Raw genomic sequence first — 24,319 nt, forward strand, 5'->3', positions numbered from 1 at the left:
ATAGCTTTACATGTAGGTTAGTGAGGCTAAAAGACCTGTAGTTACCAGAGTCTGTGGTTGGGCCACCCTTGTGTAATGGCATTGCAGTGGCTGTTTTCCAGGTTTCATGGTGTAACCAATGGAGAGGCTGAGCTTAGAGTTTAAGTAGGGGGTTCAGACAGGTCATGTAGCACATATAATTAGGCATCCTTGGTATATTATCAGGGCGTAGGGATAAGGGTAATGGTAGCTTTTAAGTGGATTTGAGCAAACATGTTCAATAGTAATTTAAACAGGCAGGTTGTGATTGTGGAATGTCTGTAACTGGGTGAAGTAAAATTGCACTGTCTAGACTACTAGCTATTTCCTTTGGGTCAGTGTGTGCGTTGTTATTGGGCACTAGCTCAAAACATTGTTCATTGATGGTTTTTAACTTCAAACCAAGAAGAAACTTCACAGTGTGGAGGGCACGACGTTCACTTCAAAAATTGTTGTGCTTAGTTCACATAATAAAAATCAAACTGTAAAATATAACTGTAAAATACGTGCTACAAAATCAAATAGAAAATAGTAGGTAGTCCACAGTTGAGTTATGATAATTCAAGACAGATTACACACAAGAAAGATAGTGTACTTACACAAAAAAAAAAAAAATCTGGACCCAGCATTTGTGTGTTCTGAGGCATCTCATTCTAGTTTCAAGCTTTATAAAGAGGGAACTCATGGTGGAAATGACACATTCAACTGAAGCCAGGTTTTTCCTTTCCTTCTTACCCCAAACCAGTCTGTCACCACAGAAATGTTAGATTTTGCATAGGGCACAGTTTCCAGAGGAGTAGAAGTGCAAGGGCTGTAGAATCCTTCAGACAGACCAAACCACGTCATTTTAAAAGAGGATGTTGGCTGTGATCCATCCCTTCAGGTCTGTTAATCACCTTTGGTGCGCATGACCTCTTCATATGATTACAGACAACACCCACAGACATGGTATATAAACAGGCAGGAGGGCACAAGGTACTATATCTTATGCAGGCTGGCAATGATGGCTTGGGAGTTGGCCCTTCAGCATTCTTTAACTTTCCTAGCATCTTGTATTCCATCAGACCAAAACATAGTGGTAGACCAGCTGAGCAAGGCCAGGATAGACCTTCACAATTGGAAATTGAATGGGGGTGTCTTCCAGGAATCTATCCAGTTGTGGGGAACACCTTTTAAAACCGCTAAAGAAGTTTTGATTTAGGGCTACTTGCCAAGCAAGCCTGGAAAATTATATTTTCATTCCATTGGAAGGGAATGTTCCTTTACGTTTCCACCGTTTCCACTGACATTCAAGGTAATTCTGAAGTTTCAGAAGGATACCCCAAAAAGTCATTGTGGTGACCCTCCATTGCATCAGGCTGATAATTTTTTTTCTTTTAATGGATGCTGTGCTAAAAAGCAGCATAAAGAGGAGCGCTTAAATGGCCAACAGTAGACAAGCATAGGAATTTGAGTCACAAGTCCTTCCTGGGTTCGAGTGTGTTTGGTACAGTGACATTTATTTTATTTTTTTATTAATTTACCGGGATGGTCCTGACTAATACAGAGAGATAAATACACTCCAATCCTATATATAAGCTCTTAGATGAAAAATACTTAAAATCATACATATATATACCATTACTTATAGCAAATAGTCAAATATACATTATAGGTGAAATTGGAGGTTGAATAATAGTGATAGTATAATAAATAGCTTATACAGGTATTGGATACGCTTATAGTTGAAATTTAGGTGGATACTTCATTGCATGAGTAGAGTCAAGTCAGTGGGGGGGGAGCTTGACTTCAAACCATGATGAAAAAAAAAGGGAAAAAACAACCAGTTGAATATTATGTGGGATGTAAAAACTACAATAACATTGGAGAAAAACTAAAGACTGTTACATGTGAGAACTAAATTGTTTAAGATTGCTTTTAAATATTCTTATTTGAAATTTATTGGATGGACTTATAATAGAGGGCGAGATCAGACTTTCCTTAAATTATTAAAAAGAAGGCGGCTTCTTTTGGGTTTTTGATCTGTTTGGAGAGGGACTTTAAGCGCTTTGATGAGATGGTTTGGACAAGTTTAGAGTAAGAGCTAAGACAGTTTTTTTAGGGTAGGGGTGGGTGAAGATTATTGTAGGGGTTTTAAAACTTGCTGAATATTTTTGTAAAACTATAAAGATTAGATAAGGCTGTGAGAAGATTAGATAATTGAGTTAAGTCAAGTTTCTTTTAAGTAATGCTTTAGTGATAAGTGTATGCGTCACCTACTACAAATCTGGCTGGCGTGGATTAGTAGGCAGCACAGTTTTGTATACCACAGGGGAAGTTTCGAGTGCACAGGAGGCATAGTTTAATAGAGAGTTGGTTCAAACGAGAAAGTTACCAAGAAGGGAAAGTTTTAGTCTAGTTAGGTTTCTTAAAGTTTCTATTTCATGATTATCAGGTTTGATTATCATGCAAATGGAATGACTATACTATGTAGTGTCTAATGGATTAGTGTTGGTACTGAACATTAATGATCATGAAATTATTTGGTTTTTGATTTAAGATAATAATTGATTTGGAGAGGGACTTAAAAAACTATGAACTAACTGTTTTGTGGTTTGAAATACTTTTGCCTTGGTTTTTTGTTTTTGAGCAAAGTTTTTTGGAGTCATCCCACTTTTTAACTGGGTGAAACAGTTTAGGTTGTTACTCTGTGGTGGCCAGAAAGGGAGACAAGTCATAGGTGATGCAGATCATGATGGGGTGGCCTCTAGAATGGCCTTAGGATATCTTGAGCAAAGGTCGGACTGCCTGTAGAGAAAAGAGAGAGGTAAGTATAGAGCCTTGGGACCCCTATGGTATAGAGCCTTGGAGGACCTCAAGGTTTCCCATCAAGTCGAAAAACCTTGTTGTTGAAAGGCTTTAGGTAAGTGGTTTATAGAGTAGTAAAGTAATCAAGGTTGTAATTAGTATCAGTTGAAGGAGTTTCAAGTCTAGAAGTGAAGGCGTCAAAGGTTTTAGACAAGTACGGTTTTGTTATTGAGATTTGGAATTGTTATTATTTGTTCGGAGATGGGTAAGTATGGTGGTATGAACACATTGATTATGGTGGGTTGGCTATTATTTATGGTTGGATGTATTATTTAGGTGTTTGATTGGTCAGTTTTTTATTTTACATCTTTCTGATATGGCTATTAAGTAGTATTGCTATAGGTAAGATATTGGCTGGAAGGGTCAGTAGATGTGCCCCCCTATGAATGCAGGGGGATGCTATGACCTTCCTTATAGATGGCTAATTAGAATTGGAGGGGGATATATAGGAATTGAGACGTGGGATATATAATATCTGCTGCTATTGATTGTATATATCTAGGGCTGGGAGTCGGCCCATATGCACAGGTGCGGTTGGCTTTAAGGGTCTTGGCTGGTGATCTAATATAGGATGTGTAAGTTGATCTAAATAAGGAGGGGTTAGGATTCATCATTAATCGGAGGGAGGGGAGGAAGGATCGTCTCTACCAAGTTTCAGGGTCTTCTCAGTAAAAGGTGGGTTAGTTCCTTGCATTCTCGAGAGTCTACTTTCAAAGTTTCCTGGTGGAGTGGTGGCTTGTTCGGGTGGAGGGAGGTGTTTTGACTCGCCCAAAGTTTCTGGATTGTTCTGCAGATTTCTCTGGAAGTTGAAATTTCTAGTCTTTATGAATTTATCTCGATCTTTTTTTGGGTTTAGTAGTTTTGGATTTTAATGCGATCTTGAGGTGTTTGGTCTTTTCGTTGGTTTTGATCCAGGATTTCTCTCTTAGTTTAGTCTTAGATTTGGTTCTCACTAGGTGTTAGCCATGAGGTCAAGGTGCTTGACGAATGTGCCTGTTAGTAAGACTGTTGAGTCATGTGATGAGGAATGTGTCAATGCAAGAGACACACTTTTCTAAGCAACCAGGTTTTAAGCTTGACCAGTTTTAGATCTAGTTAATAGTTAGAATAGTGCTGGTACAAATTTCTTCTTATTCATTTCTAACAAGTCTATATAGGGGATTATTTGGTTGTCACTTTTTCTATTAGGTGAGGTGATCGGTGGTCACTGGATCATTTTAGGGTCCCAGTTTGTATTAGTATTGTGTCAATTAAGTTTATTCTTTCTTATCCATTCTTTTATGAGAGCAGTTCCTATTCTTGTTATTTTGGGAGAAGCCGATTAATTTTGGGAGGGGGGTTGGTCTATTTGAACATTAGGCTTATCATAGCGGGAGCATCTCCTAGTACAATGGTCAATGGTCTCCTGAGGTCGGTCTCCTGAATTAATTCGCATCTCCAATTCCATAGTTTCTAAATTATTCCCTGGCGTTAATCTAATGGAGAATATTTTTTTTGGTTATTTAAGCATATTTTTAAGGCAATTAATTCTGCATTCACTGTCTGTGTGACATGTCTGTGCAGCCCTCATCTCTGATGCTTATTTGAGCCAGGGTCTCTGGCAGTACCCCTCATGAAGCTGCCACACTAATGAAAGCATGTCCTCTTGAACCAAACCCCTTCAGCTAGTTAGGTTTAATGCCTCTTCACTGTCATTTGGTTCAACAATTATTTTTGAGCCGGCTGAGGGTGAGGGTGGTATACACCTGGTTTTGGTACATGAAGATGTCTGCAGTTCAGAGGTTGAAGTAATTTGCGAGTTGGATGCTACCCCGAAAAGCAGATCCAGGACATCCAGACCTCAAGTCTGCAATTGTGCCTTAGTCTGATTTACACTCTGACATCTTCTTATTTACCCTTATGCCCTTAGGCTTAGGCCATATATTGGACATATGGCTGTATGTAAGGTTTTGGCTTTGGTACCCTGGCCAGATTTGCATGTTGTTTGGAGAGGTAACTCAACAGTTTGGAGTACTGCAGCAGTGATCAGTAGGACATCTGTTATACGTTCTTGCACAACTATGCTATCTTCATACCCTCTTGACCCAGAGCTGTGGAGCATAGTGAGAAAAAGAATCTCCAGTACCCCTAGAAGAGCAGAATACAGGACAGCTGCTAGGTAGTTAAGATCCAGTTGCCTTTTCAAGTAAGGGAGATCCAGTTCATGTAGGACTAACGTAATGTAAAACCTTTGTATGTCATTTGGGGGGGGGGGGCGCCAAGCAGTGCAGAATCCACAGAGCTAGTGTAGTGTTAAGAGGAAGCATATGTGTCGGAACCAGGCTGTGGAGTTTTGCACTTGGCGGTGTTAGAGTTATGAGTTAGTCTGTAATTAAAGGATGTTGCAGTAATCTGATGAGGAATGCACTTTGCTTGAAGAAGGCACTTGTCTCACATGGCATTTCCTCCACTGGTGCTTTGTCACCCAAGATGCTTTACCTTTGTCCTAATTGTCATCTGGAATTGCCTGGAGAGGTTTGGCAATTAGCTCCTCCGAGTTTTTTCTAGTTTTAAGAAATGTCAAAGGTTCAGTGGATTCTAATGTGGTCTCACCCTGCCATCTTCTGGAATTCAGAGGTCCTCTTTTGAAAAGGTCTTATTGGCAGATGAGTGTGTTTCAGTGGAGTTCTTGGCACAGGTACACCTTGTACTTCATAAAATGACAGTTCTGGCTGCCCTTGTTTCATTGGAGAGACAACATATTTTCTTACGATGAGGTAACCACTCTGTCATTGCATATACTTCAGCTTCTTACTTATTCATGTCATATATTTCATCGGACAGTATTCCTGTATTGGAATTCTTAAAAAGTTGTTTCTACCAAACCGTGTTCTTGCACTGTCTGTATCATTATCAGGACACAGTAAAGTCAGCATTAATTGTTGTCAGCTTCAGTTGAACCAGGTTAACTGCTCGTTGTTTACTGTTAATCTTTGATTTTTAATTGAAGTCTCCGTGTAGGTATTTGTCCCTCTAAGCACAGGGGACACAATTGTCCAGAAATGGGAATACCAGAAGATGGAATCCTAACTTACCCCATGCATAATGCACTTTTGTATTCTTGCAGTGCTGAGTCTGTGTTGTCTTGAATGTACCTGGTGCTGAGAATTAGAACATGACTGAAGTAGAATACTATAGTATTAAAAGCTGTGGTATCGGCCCAAGGGCCTAAGTAAGCCTAGCCAACAAGGTTCCCTGGCTTACGCCACACAAAAAAGTTAATTTCCTGTGCCCCTTTTGAGCAGAAGCCACAGAAGTGATCGGGGTGTATGTCTTATTTCCCATCAACTCGTCAAGATTTTTCTTGGAGTGCTAATGAGGAACTTTGCTTGACATAGATGGGTAAGCTTGTTGCAGAGTATAGGAAGTCTCTGGGACAGGAATCTATCTATAGCATGTAGCTCGGAGGGATTGGGATTTCTTTAGGTGTAGCATGTCCAACAGCTCTGAGTTTGACATAGCTTTATATATTAGACAGAGATCTCAGAGTAGGTGATATGCTACAGAGTAAAGCTGGAGTTTTTTGAGACGGTCAGTGTAGGGCATCTGTTTGAGGCCAGTAATCCTCTTGGTGAGTTACTTCTGTTGCCTTTCCAGCTGTAATGAGTACCACATAGGATTTCCTGACTACTGTGGCGATGTCATTATCAAAGGAGAGACTACTGTCCACCTGGTCCCAAGGTCTCTTATCATACATTCGGTGTCAAGTAGACTGCCGTTTATGTGGTAGTTCATGTGTACAGAATTTTTACCAAAGGGGATGACAGTGCACTTTTTGGCATTGAGCTTGAGGCCATACCTCTGACACCAGGCATCTTTTTCACTGAGGCCCTTCTGTAGGATGTCCACATCATTTGGGGACTTGACTATGGTTATATAGATAGACTATATCTTGTGACTATGGTTCCTAGTTTGCAGTCATCTGCAAACCTCATTAGCCAGAGGCCTTCTATGTAAGCCTGTACTTCAGAGAAGTAGATACCAAACAGGAGAGGTCCCAGGACTGAACCATGTGGTACTCCACTTATCACTGGTTTGAAGTCAGATTTGGAGTCTCTAACTTTTACATTGTGGGTTCTGTCAGTGTGCCATTTTGCAACCTATCTTGTGATGTAGAGATTTATACTTAGTTTAGTGAGTTTAGCTATAATTCCAGAATGGGGGATGGTTTTGAAAGCCTTGGCCAGGTCACGATAGGCTGTGTGAACCACCTTACCCTTGTCTATGGCTTTGGTGACTGCCTCAGAGAAGTCAATCCGGTTCAGAAGGCATGATCTGCCTTTCACAAACCTGAACTGGGTGGGGTCCAGAATTTGGAGGTTACCAATGTTTTTGTTTGAGTTCCACGATAAGTTCCATGGCCTTGCAGGCCAGGCTCGTCAGGCTAATAAGGGCGATAGTTCCTAGGATCAGTGGTGGCTCCTCCTTTGTGGAGTGGGATGACTTCTATGCGCCATTCAGTGGGCACAAAGCCTGACGTGAGACTATGATTGAACATGGTGCTTAGGTGGGGAGCCAGTTAGTTCTGAAATTCATATAAAATGCAGCCTGGGATGTTGTCCGGTCCCATGGATGCTGTGTTTTTGGTTTTAGAGAGTGCAGCTTTTACCTGCATAGATATGATTACGGGGACTCTGCATTCTTCCTATATAAATATGGGCCCTTTAGGGGGTGAGGGTAAAGTTAGCACTGAATCTATCTGCCAGGATATTGGCAAGATCAGTTGTTTCTGTAATTTTTGTGCTGTTGTGCTGCAACTCTGAGCTGATCTGGTTGTTGCCATTGAGATTCTTGACATAGCTATAGAATGCTTTGTGGTTGCCCCTAGAATCAGTCGCAATTTTGTTTTCGTAGCTAGCTTTGGAGGATCTTATAAGGGATCTCCGCTTCTTACTGAGGGTAACCAGGGAGCTCCTCTACTCATGGGGTTTTACTCTCTCTTGCAGTAGTTTCTTCCTTCTGTTGTAGAGTTTATGGCACGGGACCACCTGTTTGGCTTCCTTTTTTTGGAGGATAGAGTCTTGGTTCTGTTTGGGATAGCACGATCCATGCACTCATGTAAGTGCTTGTAAAGTACATTTGTGTAGGATTCAGCAGTTGTAACTATATTGTCCGTCTGCATGGGTGTCATGAAGTTGGCTTTGGAGAAATTTTTTACTGTGGTTTCCCTAATGGTGGTTGGGGGTGGGATGCGGATATCTAGGGTGATTTAATTATGGTCGGATCTGACCAGCAAGGAGTTGATTTCAGGTGTGGAACACCGGTCACTCATGTTGGTAATGATTAGGTCTAGGATATTGTTGCCCCTGGTGGGGGTGTGGATAAGTTGATCCAGGGCATTGGAGTTTATGAATTCCAGAAATCATTGCGCGAAGGAGTTGGTACATGAGTAATTTTCCCAGTTAATATTGGGGTAGTTGAAACTGCCCATTATTAGGGTGTTTGGTTGATCCCCAATATTTTCCAGTATATCAAGAAAACAGGAGTGGGAATCCTGGGGCATGGTGGGGGATCTGTAGCAAGATACAATTTGGATTGCAGTTTTGCCCAGAGTTAGTTGCACTTGGATAACCTCGGATGCATTATGCTGCGCAACTAGCCTGGAGGTATGGATATTCTTAATGAATATGGACACACGTCTGCCTTTGGTGTTCTGGTCCAGGTTAAATGTACGAAAAGTGTGGTATGAGTTATAGCCTGGTAATGCAGGGGCGCTCTCTAGAGCCTTGAGCCATGTCTCAGTCACTGCACAGATATCAATGTTCTCCATTTTAAGGAGTGCCTCGAGTGAGTGCATTTTGAGATTTAGACTTCTAGCATTGAGTAGCATTACCCTCAGTTTTTGCTTGCCTGTTCCTGTTAAGGTGGTGAATTTGTCATGTGAACCTTACTTAAAAAAGGCACTATAGGGGCGGCAAGAGCCTTAGCCAGTATCCGGAATCCCAGGGGTGACAGGTGCAGGCCATCTCTGGCAAAGCATTGTGGTCTGTCAACCATATCATCCCAGGCAGAGACAGATACTGGATCCCCTTAGAATGATATCAGAAGCTTAGCCAATTGTTGAAGTCTATCATTTTGTCCTTGTACTGCGGTATCATTCTGGGTGATGGCAGGATGCTACTCGGGGCTAGGGTCATACCTGCCTGGGCTACAAGATCAGAGAACTCTTCCATGTCTGTCTTCATGTAGTCCAGGGAGGTACGTCTCAGATCATTCACACCAACATGGACAATAATAGAGTCATATTTGTACTTGTGGAGTAACCTGAGTGCATGGGTTATGTGGTGGATCCTGGCACCAGACAGGCAGCTTGACAGTAACCTTTTCCTTGTTTAGCCTGCTGAGTGGGACATCAGTGTGCCTGACTATAGAGTCACCTATGACTAGTGTATTGGGTACGTTGGTTTTCCTTATGGGCTATGGTTTATTGGCACACTGAGTCTGCGGGCTCTGTGTCATTTGGGTTGTGTTGGGGGGTGGAGGTTGCTTGCATTTCTGATTTGGAGGTCTCTGCTGCTTGAGCAGATTATTATTGAGAGCCACTGCGAATGTTCTGTTTCTGTGTGTGGATTTTGGTGGTGTAGGTTTAGTGGGACTATGTGATGAGTGTTGTGCAAGTGTTTACCTTCTCCTCTTGACTGTCAAGTTCAGTTTTGGTTGGAGAGAGCTTTACCTCCAGTTTGGCTAGATAAGTGCATTTCTCACAGATTGTGGTGTTAGGTGGTAAATGGTCTGATCCCTAGTTGCACTTATGAGCTTAAATGGACATTAAAATCCCCATTTTGAGCTTAACTTGTATTTTTTAAAGTATCCTTTAGGTGGTTGGTATCTGTGTTTGTGTGGTCCTTCATTATTGTAAGTTTATTTTATAGTCCACTTAAGGTTAACCACAACACATGCACTTGGTGATCATTTGCAGACTGCAGTGTTAGACATCATCAGTAGTTAAATGAGGGTAGGACTGAGGAGTTTGCTTTACAGTGACCCAGAGACATGAACAAATCTATTGTGCTGCTTAATGTTATAATTTATTTTTCTGTACTTTTATTCACAGATTTCAGTCAGTGAAACACCGTCACCACCTCCAGGTTTATCAAAGCCCAGCACAGGCGTTCCCAGCAGTTCATCGAATCACAACACCCGGTCGCCATTTGAGGGAGCAGCATCAGAGTCACAGTCACTTTTTTCAGACAACTTTCGACATCCCAACCCTATCCCCAGTGGGCTCCCACCATTTCCCAACTCCCCACAGAGTTCAAGTGATTGGCCCACAGCACCGGAGCCGCAGAGTCTATTCACATCAGGTATGTGACTGCCAAGTGTTGTAAGCTGTTTATCTCAGGCCATATCCTCAAAACCCCTGAGTTTGATGTTTATATGTAATGGATTGAATTAGCTGTTGCTGAATTATACTTTTTGCTGCATTTGCTATCTAAGATTCAAATAAGGTACCGCATGGAAGTAGGTTATACTACTTAATGTCTTTGTGCACATTACTCTGTATTTGCCTTCAACTCTTCAAACAAATGGCTGAGTGAAAGAGAAGTCTTAAATCATTGAACATAGAAGACAGAATTCTGTGCTTGAGCTGGGCCATTCCGTCTCTTAGCATCGTTTATATAATGAAGCTTAATCACATTTTAGTGCATGGAGCATTGTGATTATGCTCCAATATTCAGAAAAAAGACAAATCAATTAAGTGCTACAGTGGCGAGAGACCATTCCTTAGCAGACGTTGAGCACCCCCCTGCTTAAGTTGCTAAGGTTGGGTCTCATGCTATGCAGTAAAATCTGCAAGTACTTTCAAGCAAAGGCTGAATAAAAGATTTGGTTATGCCTGCTTTGTCTGTACTGATAAGGTGTCCCTTCCTCATACAAGGTTAGAAAGTAGCTAGAATAAATAGATCTGTGTTCACCTGCATTTTGTCTAAAGGATACGAACTCCAAAACTATCTTCAGTCCTCTGTGATTTGTTTGAAAACTATGGACTTTGAAGAACAGACAAAACAAACAAGGCAAAAAATCTGGACAGTTTAGAGGCATGGCAAGGTTAGATTAAATGTAAGGGACTGTGTGTTACACTTGTCTTCTTGACAGTGCTTGCTAAGTCCTTTACGGATTTGAAAGCCGGCAAAGCATTTGGCATTGTGTTTTTGTTTTGTTTTACTGTAGAGTAGTATATAAAGCAGTGATCATAACCCTAAATTGTGTTCTTGACATGGATGCCAAGATTCACCTCTCCAGCTTTGCTCTTAAGGTGAAATTTTTGGCATCCATGTCTCAAACACATAATAAATGGGTCATCAGCGGCCCACTCATAATAATCTGCTTTCCTATTGGGAGAGGCATATTGCTGTGAGTAAACGAATGCATCACTTGAGGTAGAAGCCACAACACTGAGATGAGATGTAGTGAAAGAGATTAAGTAAAAGCCAGGGCTACCTTGAAACAAGAGCTGGAATAGTTAATGTGCTGTGAATTATTTGCCTAAGGGCCTTCTCACTCTTACAGGAAAAGTCCCTTTATTCCTTCCTGCCCCATTGCTTTTCTTCTCCAGATTTGCTGTCCTGATAACATTTTGCTCAGCTATTCATTGCTTGATTCACTTCATGGCCCAGTATCCCAATGATGTTCATCGTGTTTCACTGTTGCAGTCATTACTCTTGGGTTATCCTGCTGGCAAGCTACCCTCAGTCGGCCAGAATTCCAAAGTCTAGGTCCGGCGTCTGTTGCTGTCGCCGCTTCCCTGACGTCAGTGCGCCAGGGGTATAAAAGATGCAGCTGACGCCATTTTCTTCAGTCTTTCTTGCCGCGCGGTGCCCGAAACAAAAGCAGTTCACAAGTGCCGGTCAGCCGACTCCTGAGATTTTCAAATCCGAATTTCAGAACCGAAGTCTTTATTAAAGCTAAGTACCCCGTTGGGGAAACTTTTTTCTTTCTCCAGACCGATGTCAGAAAAAGTTAACATTTGTATTTCTTGTGGGAAGCAAATACCTCATAAGGATTTTCACTCTTACTGTATTCCTTGCCTAGGCCCTGATCACAACATTGCTAGCTGTCGGTTTTGTGCTCGATTTAACCGACGCACCATTAAGCGTCGGTTCGATTTTGCATTTCATTACTTTGGCCGAAGATTTAATTATATAATGTCGTCAGAACAGCCGACGACTGGAGTTTACAAAAAACGCAAGGACAAGGAAAAGGATAGGCATCCGAGGTCCAAAACCGACGACAAGGCCTCCGTTAGGCCAGTCGCTGGTTCTCTGTGAGGTGCTTTCGCAGCCCCTGGCGCCCGCTACCTCAGAGCCACAGGCCGCTTCCGGCTCCCACGTTGGAGCCGACTGGGCCTCTGGATACTCAAGGTATTGGATACTCAGAAATCATTCCCTCAGATGGGTCTGGAGCCGCTGAGCAGGCATCTGCTTCTGAGGGTGTCTTCAGACTTACACAATTATATGTTAAACCATCTTCAGCTTCAAAGACAGACTAAAGCAGCTCTAAAGACAAAGAAACAAGTACAACATTCTCCTACTCAGACTTCCATGCCTAAAAAACAGATGCTTAAAATGGACGAAGACCCAATTACTTTTATCAGGGGTTCCCATCCCCCTCCTGAAAAGAGGCCTAGGCAAGAGACAGAATATGATTCTTCTGATCAGGTTTCTATTTCCTCTGATTCCTCTTGTGAACAGGATTATTCCAGGTTTCCCTATGAGGACTCTGATGCTGAAGAATCCATTCCTTCAGCCTCTCCTCCTGAGGACTATTCTTTTGGGGAAACCCTGCATCCCATGAGGGAGCATTTCCACTGGGAGTGCCAAGATTATTCTGAATCTAAGAAAAGGCTCAGACTTTCTGCTACTTCCTCAGCACAGACCCCTGGCTATTCCACCAGTTCTAGACATTGTAGATGTATTTTCAGAGTCCAGCCTGTCCCCTGACTCTTTACCCCCTGCCCCTGCTAAGCCAGACAGATACTACAGGGTCCTGAATTCTCATAAATTCCTATATAAAAACCCCGCTGCTGTCCCAGAAACTATATCTTAGGGTCCCAAAGGGGTCAAAGCTTCCACTGCAAAAAACCCTGTCCTCTCTGATAGGGATTCTAGGGCACTGGACAGATGGGGGAAAAAATTTTACACTTCTGCTACCTTGGCTGTAAGGGCTTTAAATTGTCAGTTTCATATGCTTAAATATCAGCAATATTTAATGTCACTGCTTAAACAGAAAATGTTGACAAATACTGAATGTTCAGAGAACAAGGAAATGCAGGATTTATTGCATGCAGCTGAACAAGTGGGAAAGCATACTTTGCAATGTGGTTATGATCCACTGGAGGCATCTTGCAGGACCACTGTTACAGGTTCTGTTATTAGAAGGCATGCTTGGTTAAAGGAACAGAATCTGCCTGATCATGTTAAAGCAAAATTATTAGATGCCCCATTACAGCATGATACTTTGTTTGGTGCTAAAGCAGAAGACGTGTTGAAAAAAATGGAAGATAAAGCGAAATCCATGCAGACAGTTAAGGATTTCTTACAGGTACAGCCACCCAGGTTTAGCAGGAACTGGCCTTCAAAAAAATTGGTCCTTTCCAGTGTCAGACAGACCACAAAGAGGCAGATACAGGCGTCCCAGAGGCAGATCTCAGCCCCAAGGCTCATACAAGCCTAAACAATGGGGTGCTCCTACCTCCAAAAGCAGAGAAGACAAATCACAACCTTACAGGAAACCGTCCCAATGACTTTCCTCTGCCAGATCCAAGCACTTTTCTTTTGGCAGCCCCCTTAGTGGGAAAACTAGCACTTTTTTCATCAAATTGGCAAATGGTTACCCAAGACAAATGGGTCTTGAACATAGTGTCCCAAGGCTACAGGTTCCATTTTCACACCCTACCAAGATCAAAAGGTATGCCAGACCTGCCACACAGTCAATGGGCAGAGGCACAAAAGCAAATTACAGCCCTCATAGACATGAGGGCCATTCAGCAAGTACCACAACAAGAGCAGGGGCAAGGATTTTACTCCAGACTTTTTGTAGTGCCCAGAAAGGACACAACCTGGAAACCAATACTGGACCTGTCTATACTAAATACGTTTCTGGAGGTTCCAAAATTCAAGATGTTGACTCTACAGCAGCTATTGCCCATGCTGGGCAAGGCTTGGCTCGTGACTTTGGACCTAAAAGAGGCATACCTGCATGTCCCATTCAGACAATCTTGCAGAAGATACCTCAGATTCATAGCTGGTTCAATGCACTACCAATTCTTTGCACTGCCCTTTGGCTTATCTACTGCGCCCAGAGTCTTCACAAAATGCCTGGCACCAGTAATTGCATTTTGCAGATAAAGAGGAATTCAAATATATCCCTACTTGGAGGACTGCCTTATTCAAGCAGAGAACAAAGATATTCTTCTAAAGCATCTGGCGTTTCTAAAACGATTACTAATTTGCCTAGGGTACACAGTCAATGAAAATAAATCAAAACTAGTGCCGTCTCGAGATAATATTCCTGGGTGCAAGCTTAAATACAGCTGCCCAGATGGCTTATCTCACGCCAGACAAACAAAAACAACTGACTTCTTATTTCAAAAAATTGGCAACAAACACCCAGTTATCTGCAAGGAAAATCCTGCAGGCCTTGGGTTTCATGGCATCCTGCATTCTACTAATTCCATATGCCAGACTACATATGAGGAAACTACAATGGTATCTAAAAAGTGTTTGGACTCAGCATTGCCACAGCCTGGAGACAGTCATTACACTCATTACCTGCCTGCAACAGGAGTTTCGATTGTGGGCAGAGGCCTGTCACCACAACAAGGGTCTGCCATTCAGTTTACCCACAGCCAGACAGACACTGACACCGGATGCATCAGATTATGCCTGGGGGGCCCATATGGCAGGAAAATTTATTCAGGGCACATGGCCTGCAAGCCAGATGCATCTTCACATCAATCAAAAAGAGATGCTAGCTGTTCAGAATGCCCTGACAACTTTCAAGGATCTACTTCATCCAGGACAGCTACTGATAAAGACAGACAATACTACGGTCATGTGGTACATAAGCAGGGAGGTACACATTCCTACCCCCTCTGCAGACAAGCAATGACCTTATGGGATGCAGCATTGACTTATCAAATTCACCTGCAAGCACAATTCCTGCCAGGAAAAACAAATACTCTGGCAGACGAACTAAGCAGAAACCTCATGGATCCCCACGAGTGGAAACTGGATCCACAAGTCTTCAGCATGATAACAAGGAAATGGGGATGCCCAGACATAGATCTATTTGCCTCCCCTCACAACTGCCAATTAGAGATTTTGCACAAGGATTTATCACAAACAAGCATGGAGAGTAGACGCCCTATCCTTCAACTGGAAAAATCTAACAGTATATGCCTTTCCTCCACTGCCTCTCCTTCCCAGGGTACTCCTAAAGGTCAGACAAGAGAAGCCAAAAATGATTCTGATTGCACCAGACTGGCCACACCAGCACTGGTACCCAATCCTAAAGAGCTTGTCTCAAGGTCCAGCATGGATATTGCCTCAAACTTCTCACTTGCTGACCCAACAAAACAATCAGATCCTGCACAGCCAACTCAGGACCTTAAATCTGGCAGCATGGCGGATAATGTAGCCATTCAGAACACTCCTCTTTCAAAAGCTGTTATGGATGTTATCTTGGAGGCCCAGTACCAGAAAATCTTATGCAGAAAAATGGAAGAGATTCTGTGCTTGGAACCAGGAACAAGGCATTGACACGTGTGTACCAAATATCCCTCAGATTTTACAATACCTAACTGAGATGCTGGACAAAGGCCTTTCCTTTTCATCAATTAAGATTCATGCCTCTGCCATTTCAGCCCATTACAATACGGAACCCACCTATCTTTTCTCATCCGTTAATAAGGCAGTACCTCAGAGGGGCCAAAAACATCAGGCCTCCAAGGAGAGCACCAATTCTGCCATGGGACCTCAATTATGTCTTGGAAAAACTCACACTGCCTCCTTCTGAGCCAGCCTCAACAGCGGATATAAAATTCTTATCCTGGAAATCAGCTCTGCTCCTAGCAATAACCTCTGCAAGACGAGTCTCAGAGTTACAAGCACTCATGGCTGTGGAATCTTATCATTTTCCATCCAGACAGGGTTTCTCTGAGGACAAACTCAACATTTATGCCTAAGGTGGTGTCCAGTGTGGCCCTCAACCAAACCATTCACTTGCCTACCTTTTATCCAAACCCACAGAACAAGGGTGAGAAAATTCTGCATTCTTTGGACGTACACAGGCAGTTATGCTTCTATTTGGACAGAACTAAAGCTTTCAGAAAGACTGAGCAACTTTTAGTGTCATATGCTGCAGGATCACAAGGAAAGGCTATCTCAAAGCAGACTATTTCTAAATGGATAGGCCATTGCATCCGTTTCTGCTATTCTCAACATGGCAAATCAGTGCCTAAGGGCATTAGGCCTCATTCCACCAGGGCAGCAGCCACTTCAGCAGCCTTACTCAGAGGAGTACCAACCAAAGACATCTTAGAGGCTGCAACTTGGAGTTCAGTGCACACTTTTACAAATCACTACCACTTACCTCTTTACTCTAAATCCAGAGCAGGCTTTGCCACTGCAGTTCTGCAGGGCCTCATAGCCTCTCCTAATCCTATTTAGCCCAGCCACCCATCCTCAGCTTTGGGATTCAACCCAAGAGTAATGACTGCAACAGTGAAACACGATGAACATAGTACAGTTGTGTACCTACCATAAATGTAGATGTTAGAGTGTATTCACTGTTGCAGTCCAGGTTACCCACCCACCATCCCCCTTTTCTTTGCTGGGACTTATCTGTACTTCTCTATCCTATACAACCTATGTGGTGTATTTGCTTGTAGATGAAGGAAATGTTTATTTTTCTGCATGCATACTTATTGGCATATTTTTCAGCCTTCCAATTTGGGGGCACCTGACATCTGGGGCAAGAAAAACTGAAGAAAATGGTGTCTGCTGCATCTTTTATACTCCTGGCGCACTGACATCAGGGAAGAGGCGACAGAAACCGACGCCGGACCTAGACTTTGGAATTCTGGCCGACTGAGGGTAGCCTGCCAGCAGGATAACCCAAGAGTAATGACTGCAACATATGGTAGGTACACAACTGTACTCTTCAGCTTTGTAATTTATTGGGTGTTGCATTTAAATGGTTCTGTAATTCTGGGTTCCTTTCATGACCAAACCATGGGCTTGCGTTTCATAAACCTAAGCCTTAACTTTTTAGAGGTCATTTTCTCATACTTTGTGTGCACATTTTATTCTAGTATGCAACAAGTCCTAGTTCTTAATTCAACGGCTTCTGTGACTGTAGTGCAACTGTTTAACCTTTTTATCCTTGATATTGAGTTCTCTGTTTCTTGAGTAGGTAATTCCAGTATGTTACCATTATTTGTGCAATCTACAGGCCTGCTTGTATAGTGTTCTCTGCTCTGTCAGGTGAGATGGGTCCTACCCCCTCGGATCCACACTCTACGTCTCAGATGACTGTGCGCCGTGATCCTCAACATCCTACCCCATAGGGACAGCCAGATCAAAGCTTCCAGGCTACTCAGCAGGGTATCCTAATCTCTTCTGATACTTAACTGGACCACCCCACAGAGGAAGTCCCTAGGAAGAGGAAGTGTAAAAGGAAGCATTTAGGCCCTCCTCAAGCTCAGTCTCTGAGGATACTGAATTTGAAGGAATCGAGTCCCTGGAATCACCACTGGATGACGTCTCATTTGGAGACATTCTTCAGATCCTTAAGCAGATGGGAGGCTGGTCTTCCCAAGACCCTTCGGAGGAATCAGTGTTTCTGGAAGCCTATGCAGCTGGCCAGTCTACATCCTGCGACCACCGATGTTCTTATTGACTTGGTCTCTAGGTAGGCATGGAAGGAACATGATACGGTTGAGCCAATGCCCAAGTAGTCAGACCAGATTCTGGCTCCACCAGTAGGCAGAGAATTTTTGGGTAAAGAGGTGCCAGTAGATGCCATAATCGTGGAGTGAGCTGCAAAAAAGGAACTTGCAGTACAGAGTTTCACTGTCCATCCTCCTAACAGAGTCTAGGGCAACTGATAGATTTGGAAAGTGTGTTTATGCTTTGACTTCTGCACGCACTCTGATTGCTGAACTGGCACATATTTTACAATGCTTCAAAGAGATTTAATTAAAGAGCTGTCTAAATCACTTTCTGGAACCGAATCTGCTGAGTTGACTGTTAAGTAGTCCCTCAGTCAGCTACACTAGAAGCTATATCTAATTCGTACATGAGTCTTATCTCGCATACTGCAAAAGGCACATCAGGGGCTGTGGGTTCAGGTATTTCCATAGGGAGGTATGCCTAGATGTAACAGTGTGATTTTTCCAGAGCCCTTCAAGTCCTTGTTCGTCAGTGCTGCTTTTGACTGCTGCTTTTTGTTTGGTCCCACAATGAAGGGGACACCCTGCAGGCGTAAGAAAGACTGAAAGACCCTGTCTGCAGTGGGCATGTGTTTTTCAACCCCTCAAAGGACCTTTTCCAGGAATCAATGGGGGAGGTCAAAATATGTGGTTCAGAAAGTCCCAGTGTCCTTTCCAGGACACGCGTGGAGGTAGCTCCCACAGAGGCAGAGGGGGAGCTATAATGGAAGGCGACACCCCTGTAGCAGGGGAATCCTAGAAAACCAAGGTCTACAGATTCTTTTTTTGATAGACCCTTTCATCACTGCTTGAAAGGAGGCCCGATTGTCCAGTTCTGGAGGCAGTCCTGGGTCACTTCTCTGCACCAGAGAGCCTGGCTAGGTATAACAAAAGACAGTTGGGTGCAGAGAATTTTCTAGATGTTATACAGTTGCCTTTTCCCTACCTCCTCCATTGTTAAGAAAATTTCCCAGTGTTCCACCCAGTCAGAGGAAAGCAGCAGCACTGGAAATTCAAAAGCTGCTAAGAAAGAGTCATCCTAGAGGTCCCACCAAACCAGATAGAATCTGGAACTTAAGATTCATTTTAGTGCCAAAGAAAACAGGACTGGGGACCAATTTTGGATTTCAGTGTATTACATGTCAGTTCAATACACACAGTTCTGGATGGTCACGGTGCAGTCCATTCTGCCATTTCTGGACAAGGACTGCTTGATGTGCTCAATAGGTCTGTAGGATGCATACTGTTGCATAAAGGTAAACAGACGATCCAGAAGATATTTACACTTTAAGCTGGGAGCCAGTCATTTTCAATTCAGAGCACTGCCCTTTGGCCTCACCACAGCCCCAAAGTGTTCAAGTGCATAACAGTGGTAGCAGCTCATTTGAGACTGCAAAGATTTTGGGTGTTTCCATATCTAGACAACTGGCTTTATTACTGTCCTGACCAGGTATTGAGTGATAGAAGCACGAGATCAAGTGCTACAGACTTGTTCACATCTCAGAATTAACCATAAATTATAACAAGTCTCACAACCAGCCCAGACATTAGAATTCATAGGAACAGTGTTCAACACAGTATCTATAGTAGCTTCTCTTCCACTGCCAGGAGTACAAATGATAAGAATGCAGGTCAGGAAAATAATTTGCAGTACCTGAATTTCAGCCCGATTGATTCTGCAAACCCTGGGGGTCAATGTCAGCAGCAATAATTTTAGCTCCTTTAGTTAGATTCCACATGAGAATTCTACAATGGATGCTAGCAATACAAAGGTCAGTACTTTCTCAACCTATGTCAGTGAAGATGAGAGTAACTCAAGTATGCAAAAGATACCTTTACTGGTGGATGCAGTTGCAACCGGTATTACAAGGCCATCCTTTCGTTGTCCCATCCTCCCTCAGCCCAACGCCATAGTGAACACAGATGCATTCCAGGTTGGATGGGGGGGGGCTTTTTCTGGAAAAGCAGTCCAAGGCACTTGGTCCCCCAAAGAGGCCGACTTGCATATCCATGGTCTGGACATGAGAACGGTGCTTTTGGCATTGTAGGCACATCAAAATTCCCTCTTGGAACAATTGCAATCCATGCAGTAATATGTCAGTTTGGTATATCAACAAGCAGGGGGGAAGCAGGTCTTAACCCTATGTTGAGAAGCCGTCAGATTGTGGCAATGGGCGATATCTTCGAACTGCTTTCTAATAGCAACGCATGTTCTGAGGAAGTCTAGCGTGATGGCAGACTAACTGAGCAGGTCCATCTCATTACTTCACAAGTGGTCACTCAAAGCAATGGATAAGATTTTCAGTCAGTGGAGCCAGCCTTGCTGTGCTCATTTTGCTTCTCCCCTAAACAAGTGTAGCAGCTTTTTTGCCCTTATCCCCCCACTGAGGGCATCACCAAGGGATGTGGTCCTCCACAATTGGTCCCTCCCAGTCTTGCTTATCCTTCTACTCTCCTAATTCCCAAATTCCTGCAGAAAGCAGCCCGGTTCAAGAGTAAAGTCATCCTCTTTGCACTTTACTGGCCTTGACAGATTTGGTTTCCCTTGCTTTGGCCTCATCTGCTTTGTCCAGCTTGGATTCTGGATCTCATTCCAGACCTCCTGTCTCATCCGACAAGCACGGTTCACCCAGATATCTCAGACTTCAAACTAACATTGTTTTCTCCATTTCTTTTAATAGCCAAACCACCAGTGCTCTCTTCCCTTGCCTGTTCCACACTTTTATCTTCCTGTAAACCATCTACTAGGAAACTCTAAAGGAGTAAACAAAAACATTTTTTTTTTGTTGGGCAGAGCAAAATCAGATACACCCCTTTCTCAGCTCCAATTCAGTCTGTTCTGGAATTTTTAGCGAGTTTATTTAATGAGGCTGCTAATTCATCAACTATTCAAGTACAACTTGCAGCAATCTTTAACTATTCCTCACTCAGGAATTATTGCTAAACTCACCGAACTAGGCATCAACCCCTATATCATTAGGTACATTGCAAATTGGCTCACAGAACCCACAGTGTGAAAGTAGTGGACTCCAAGTCAGACTGCTGATCAGTAACGAGTGGAGTCCCACAGGGATCGATCCTGGGTCCTCTCCTGTTTGGCATCTACTTTTCAGAAGTCCAGGCCAGCACTGAGGGACTCTGGCTGACCAAGTTCACAGACGACTGCAAGCTGGGAGCCATTATTAACTCCCCAAGTAATGCAGACATCCTACAGAAAGGCCTCACTGAGACCAATGACTGTTGTTGAAACCATGGCCTTAAGCTCAATGCCAAAAAATGCATCATCATCCCCTTTAGGAAAAACTCAGTTCCCACTAATTACCACATCGATGGGAGCCCACTGAACACTGAAGGCATTATAAGAGATCTGAGGGCAAGGTTGACAGCTACCTCTCCTTTGACCACCACATTGCCACTGTGGTCAGAAAGTCCTTCTGTGTGCCACATCTCATTACCCAGGGTTTTGCATCCAGGAAGAAAGAGGTCATCATTTCTCTCTACTCTTCCCTCAGTAGTCCAATCACAGAGTATAATGCCCTGTTTGGCATGTACCTCACTCTTCACCTGCAACAGCTGGAGAGGCCACAAAAGTACCTCACAGAGAGGATCCTAGGCCTTAAACACATGTCCTACACGGACAGACTCAAAAGAAAAACTCCAGCTATTCTCTGTCTCATATCGTCTACTAAGAGGCAATCTCTGCTTGACTTACAAAGCCATGTCTGACCCAGCTGTGTTAGAAGAGCTACATCTAAAGAAATCCAAATCCCTCCACACCACACGCTCCAGAGACCTCAGCCTTATTACCGCAATCAACAGAACATGCTGGAGGGACAGGTTCATAACCCAGAGATTGCCCATGCTGTGGAATAGACTTCCCACACATGTCAAGCAGAGCACCTCACTGGTCCTCTTCAAGAGAAGTCTTGAGTGGATGGGAACTAGCTCACCCCGGGGATCACTCCAGTGGCTCTACTTGATAAAGGCACTGGAACTAACGTCTGGCGCCACAGTGCCAGAACACTTCTATGGGCTAGGCTTGTAAAGGCTCCAGGGTCATTAGCCTAGTACACACCTATGAACCTATGCAGGTTTTCAAAATTCTTCACTGGCTTCCTCTAAACTGTGCAAGGCCTTTTTGAGAGGTACTCTCCTGCCAAGACCCCCTTATAAAGATCCCATGCCACCATGGGATTTACATTTTGTACTGCAAAACTTAATTCATTCTCCCTTTGAACCAGCAGTTAAATGTGATCTTAAACTCCTGACCTGGAAAACTATCTTTTTAGTTGGAATTACATTGTCTAAACTTCAAGCATTATCTTCTAAACATCCATATTTGATTTTTCTTAAGGATAGGGTCACATTATGTACCAATGCTTCCTTCCTAAGGTGGTGTCAAGAGTCCAACATCAACCAATCCATTAACTTGCCAGTGTTCTTTCCAAAATTGACAAGTAAAGGGGAATATGTGCTGCACTTCTCGGATAATTCATAGACAATTGCATTTCTACCTACTCAGAACAAAAGAGATTAGAAAGTCAAATCAACTATTTTTTCCTTTGCATATACTAAATTGGGCAAATCATTTACAAAGGTAACTCTAGCTAGATAGTTGACAGATTGCATTTCATTAATCTGTAGCAAATTGAATCTTACCCTTACCAAAGCCTTTAAAGACTCACTCAACCATATCTGTGGCAACTTCTTCTGTCTTCCAGTCTAGCGCTTCTACAGATGATGTGTGGCTGCAACTTACTCAAATCCTCATACTTTCATCATTCATTACAAAGTAGATCTGGTCTCAAGTGGAAGAGCAGCCTTTAGCTTAAACCCTGCTCAGGAGTATCCTTCCTTATTCCACCCAGAAATTTAGGTAGCTGGGGACTCTGTCCCATTAGCTGAGGAATTAATGAAAATTGGCATCAGGTAAAGAGGTTATGTACTTCACTATATTGTTCCATCGGTCTGCTTTTTAAAAGTCATGCCTTTTTCTGGATTTGCTACAGCCATCTTTGGACACATTTGAGACACCAAAGGAATTTCATCTACGCAAGCATTATTAAAATAATTATGGTTGTTTGACATGACTGTATATTGCTGCAAAGTCTATCAAAGAGAGAGCTGCACAGTTTAGAGTAAGTCAAGAGGAGAGGCCACAGATTAACTTTGCTGATATATAGCTGGCAGTCCGGCTGCCTATACTGTCAAGTTTTCAATTTCTGGTAACTGGACAGAGTTAGGATTGTTAGTGTAAGTCAGAATGCTGGAACAGCATCCATACAAGACATTTGAGAAGTTTGTAACTGTATAAGGATGCTTGTCCCTTGTCCCCACCTCTTCTTTTTTGCTGCTTGTACAGTTTAGCTGTCTTCATTTTTGCTGGTAAGTTTGTTTTTTCATGCAGTCTGGATTTTTTGATGCTGAAACTTTTGTCATGTGAGGGTATGTATCCTGAATTGCTAATGAGCTAGTTGCAGTGACTGTTAGCATGTCACATGGTAAACAGATGTTGTGGTGAAATCAGTTTACAGTAGACACCTCTTATAGTTTACAATCTCTTGTGTCTGTGTGTTGTCAGAGACTGGTGAAAATATTTGCCAGAATTGAAAAAATGTATTTGTAGCAGTGAAGAAATGCATTTTTCAAGAGTATGCATTTGGGTCTGGAACTGCTGAAATGTCATTCAAAATGAAGATATGCCTTTTGTACCCACTAGAACCTGCTCCATTATAGGGGGATTTGGATGAAGGACAACTATTATAAAGAAATTTGATTTTTCACCATACGAGGTTTAGGTGAATAATTTGAAAAAGTCCAGCTTCTGTCATTCCAACATGTTGAGAAAAAAAACAGGCTGAAATATGAACACTTTTGATTAGGCCATTACCTCAGTTAAACTAAAAGTAAATATTGTAATTGGTACGTACTTTGATGAATATAACATAAAATAACAGCACTTAATGCATGTGTTCCCAAACTGTGCGCCGCAGCACCCTGAGGAGGCGCGGCTTGCTTACAGGGGAGCCGCGAAGCTTAGCAGCTGATTGCAGGTTAGTAAATGCCAGTATGAGTGTGTGTCTCTGCGTGTGTGAGTGAATGCGTGCATGAAAGCAAGAGAGTCTCTGTGAGAGAGAGATCGGGAGAGTGAGAGCGATGTGTGAGTGAATGCAGGAATGAATGAAAAGTGGCTGTGTGTGTGTGATCGGGAGAGTGAGAGCGATGTGTGAGTGAATGCAGGTATGAATGCGGAAGTGACTGTGTGTGTGAGATCGGAAGAGTGAGAGGGATGTATGAATTAATACGTAAGTGGGTGTGTGATCGGGAGAGTGAGTCTGATGTATGAATGAATGCGTAAGTGGATGTGTGGCTTGTGGGTGTGACAGTCAGTGAGGGCGATGTGTAAATGAATGCAGGTATGAATGAGGAAGTGACTGTGTGTGTGTTTGATCGGGGTGAGAGAGTGATGAGAGTGAATGCAGG

General features: G+C 43.0%; 1 protein-coding gene across 1 annotated transcript in view; it reads left to right on the forward strand.

Moving 5' to 3' along the window:
* CNOT4 (CCR4-NOT transcription complex subunit 4) overlaps positions 1–24,319 on the forward strand; it is a 1,808,607-nt gene that overhangs the window by 1,417,037 nt on the left and 367,251 nt on the right. The window contains exon 9 of the mRNA XM_044087468.1: positions 9,959–10,208. Coding sequence (XP_043943403.1) covers positions 9,959–10,208 — 250 coding nt within the window. The remainder of the gene's footprint in view (positions 1–9,958; positions 10,209–24,319) is intronic.

Source organism: Protopterus annectens, chromosome 11.part0 (assembly GCF_019279795.1).
Source record: "Protopterus annectens isolate FY-2018-M chromosome 11.part0, PAN1.0, whole genome shotgun sequence".
Classification (NCBI taxonomy): Eukaryota; Metazoa; Chordata; order Ceratodontiformes; family Protopteridae; genus Protopterus; species Protopterus annectens.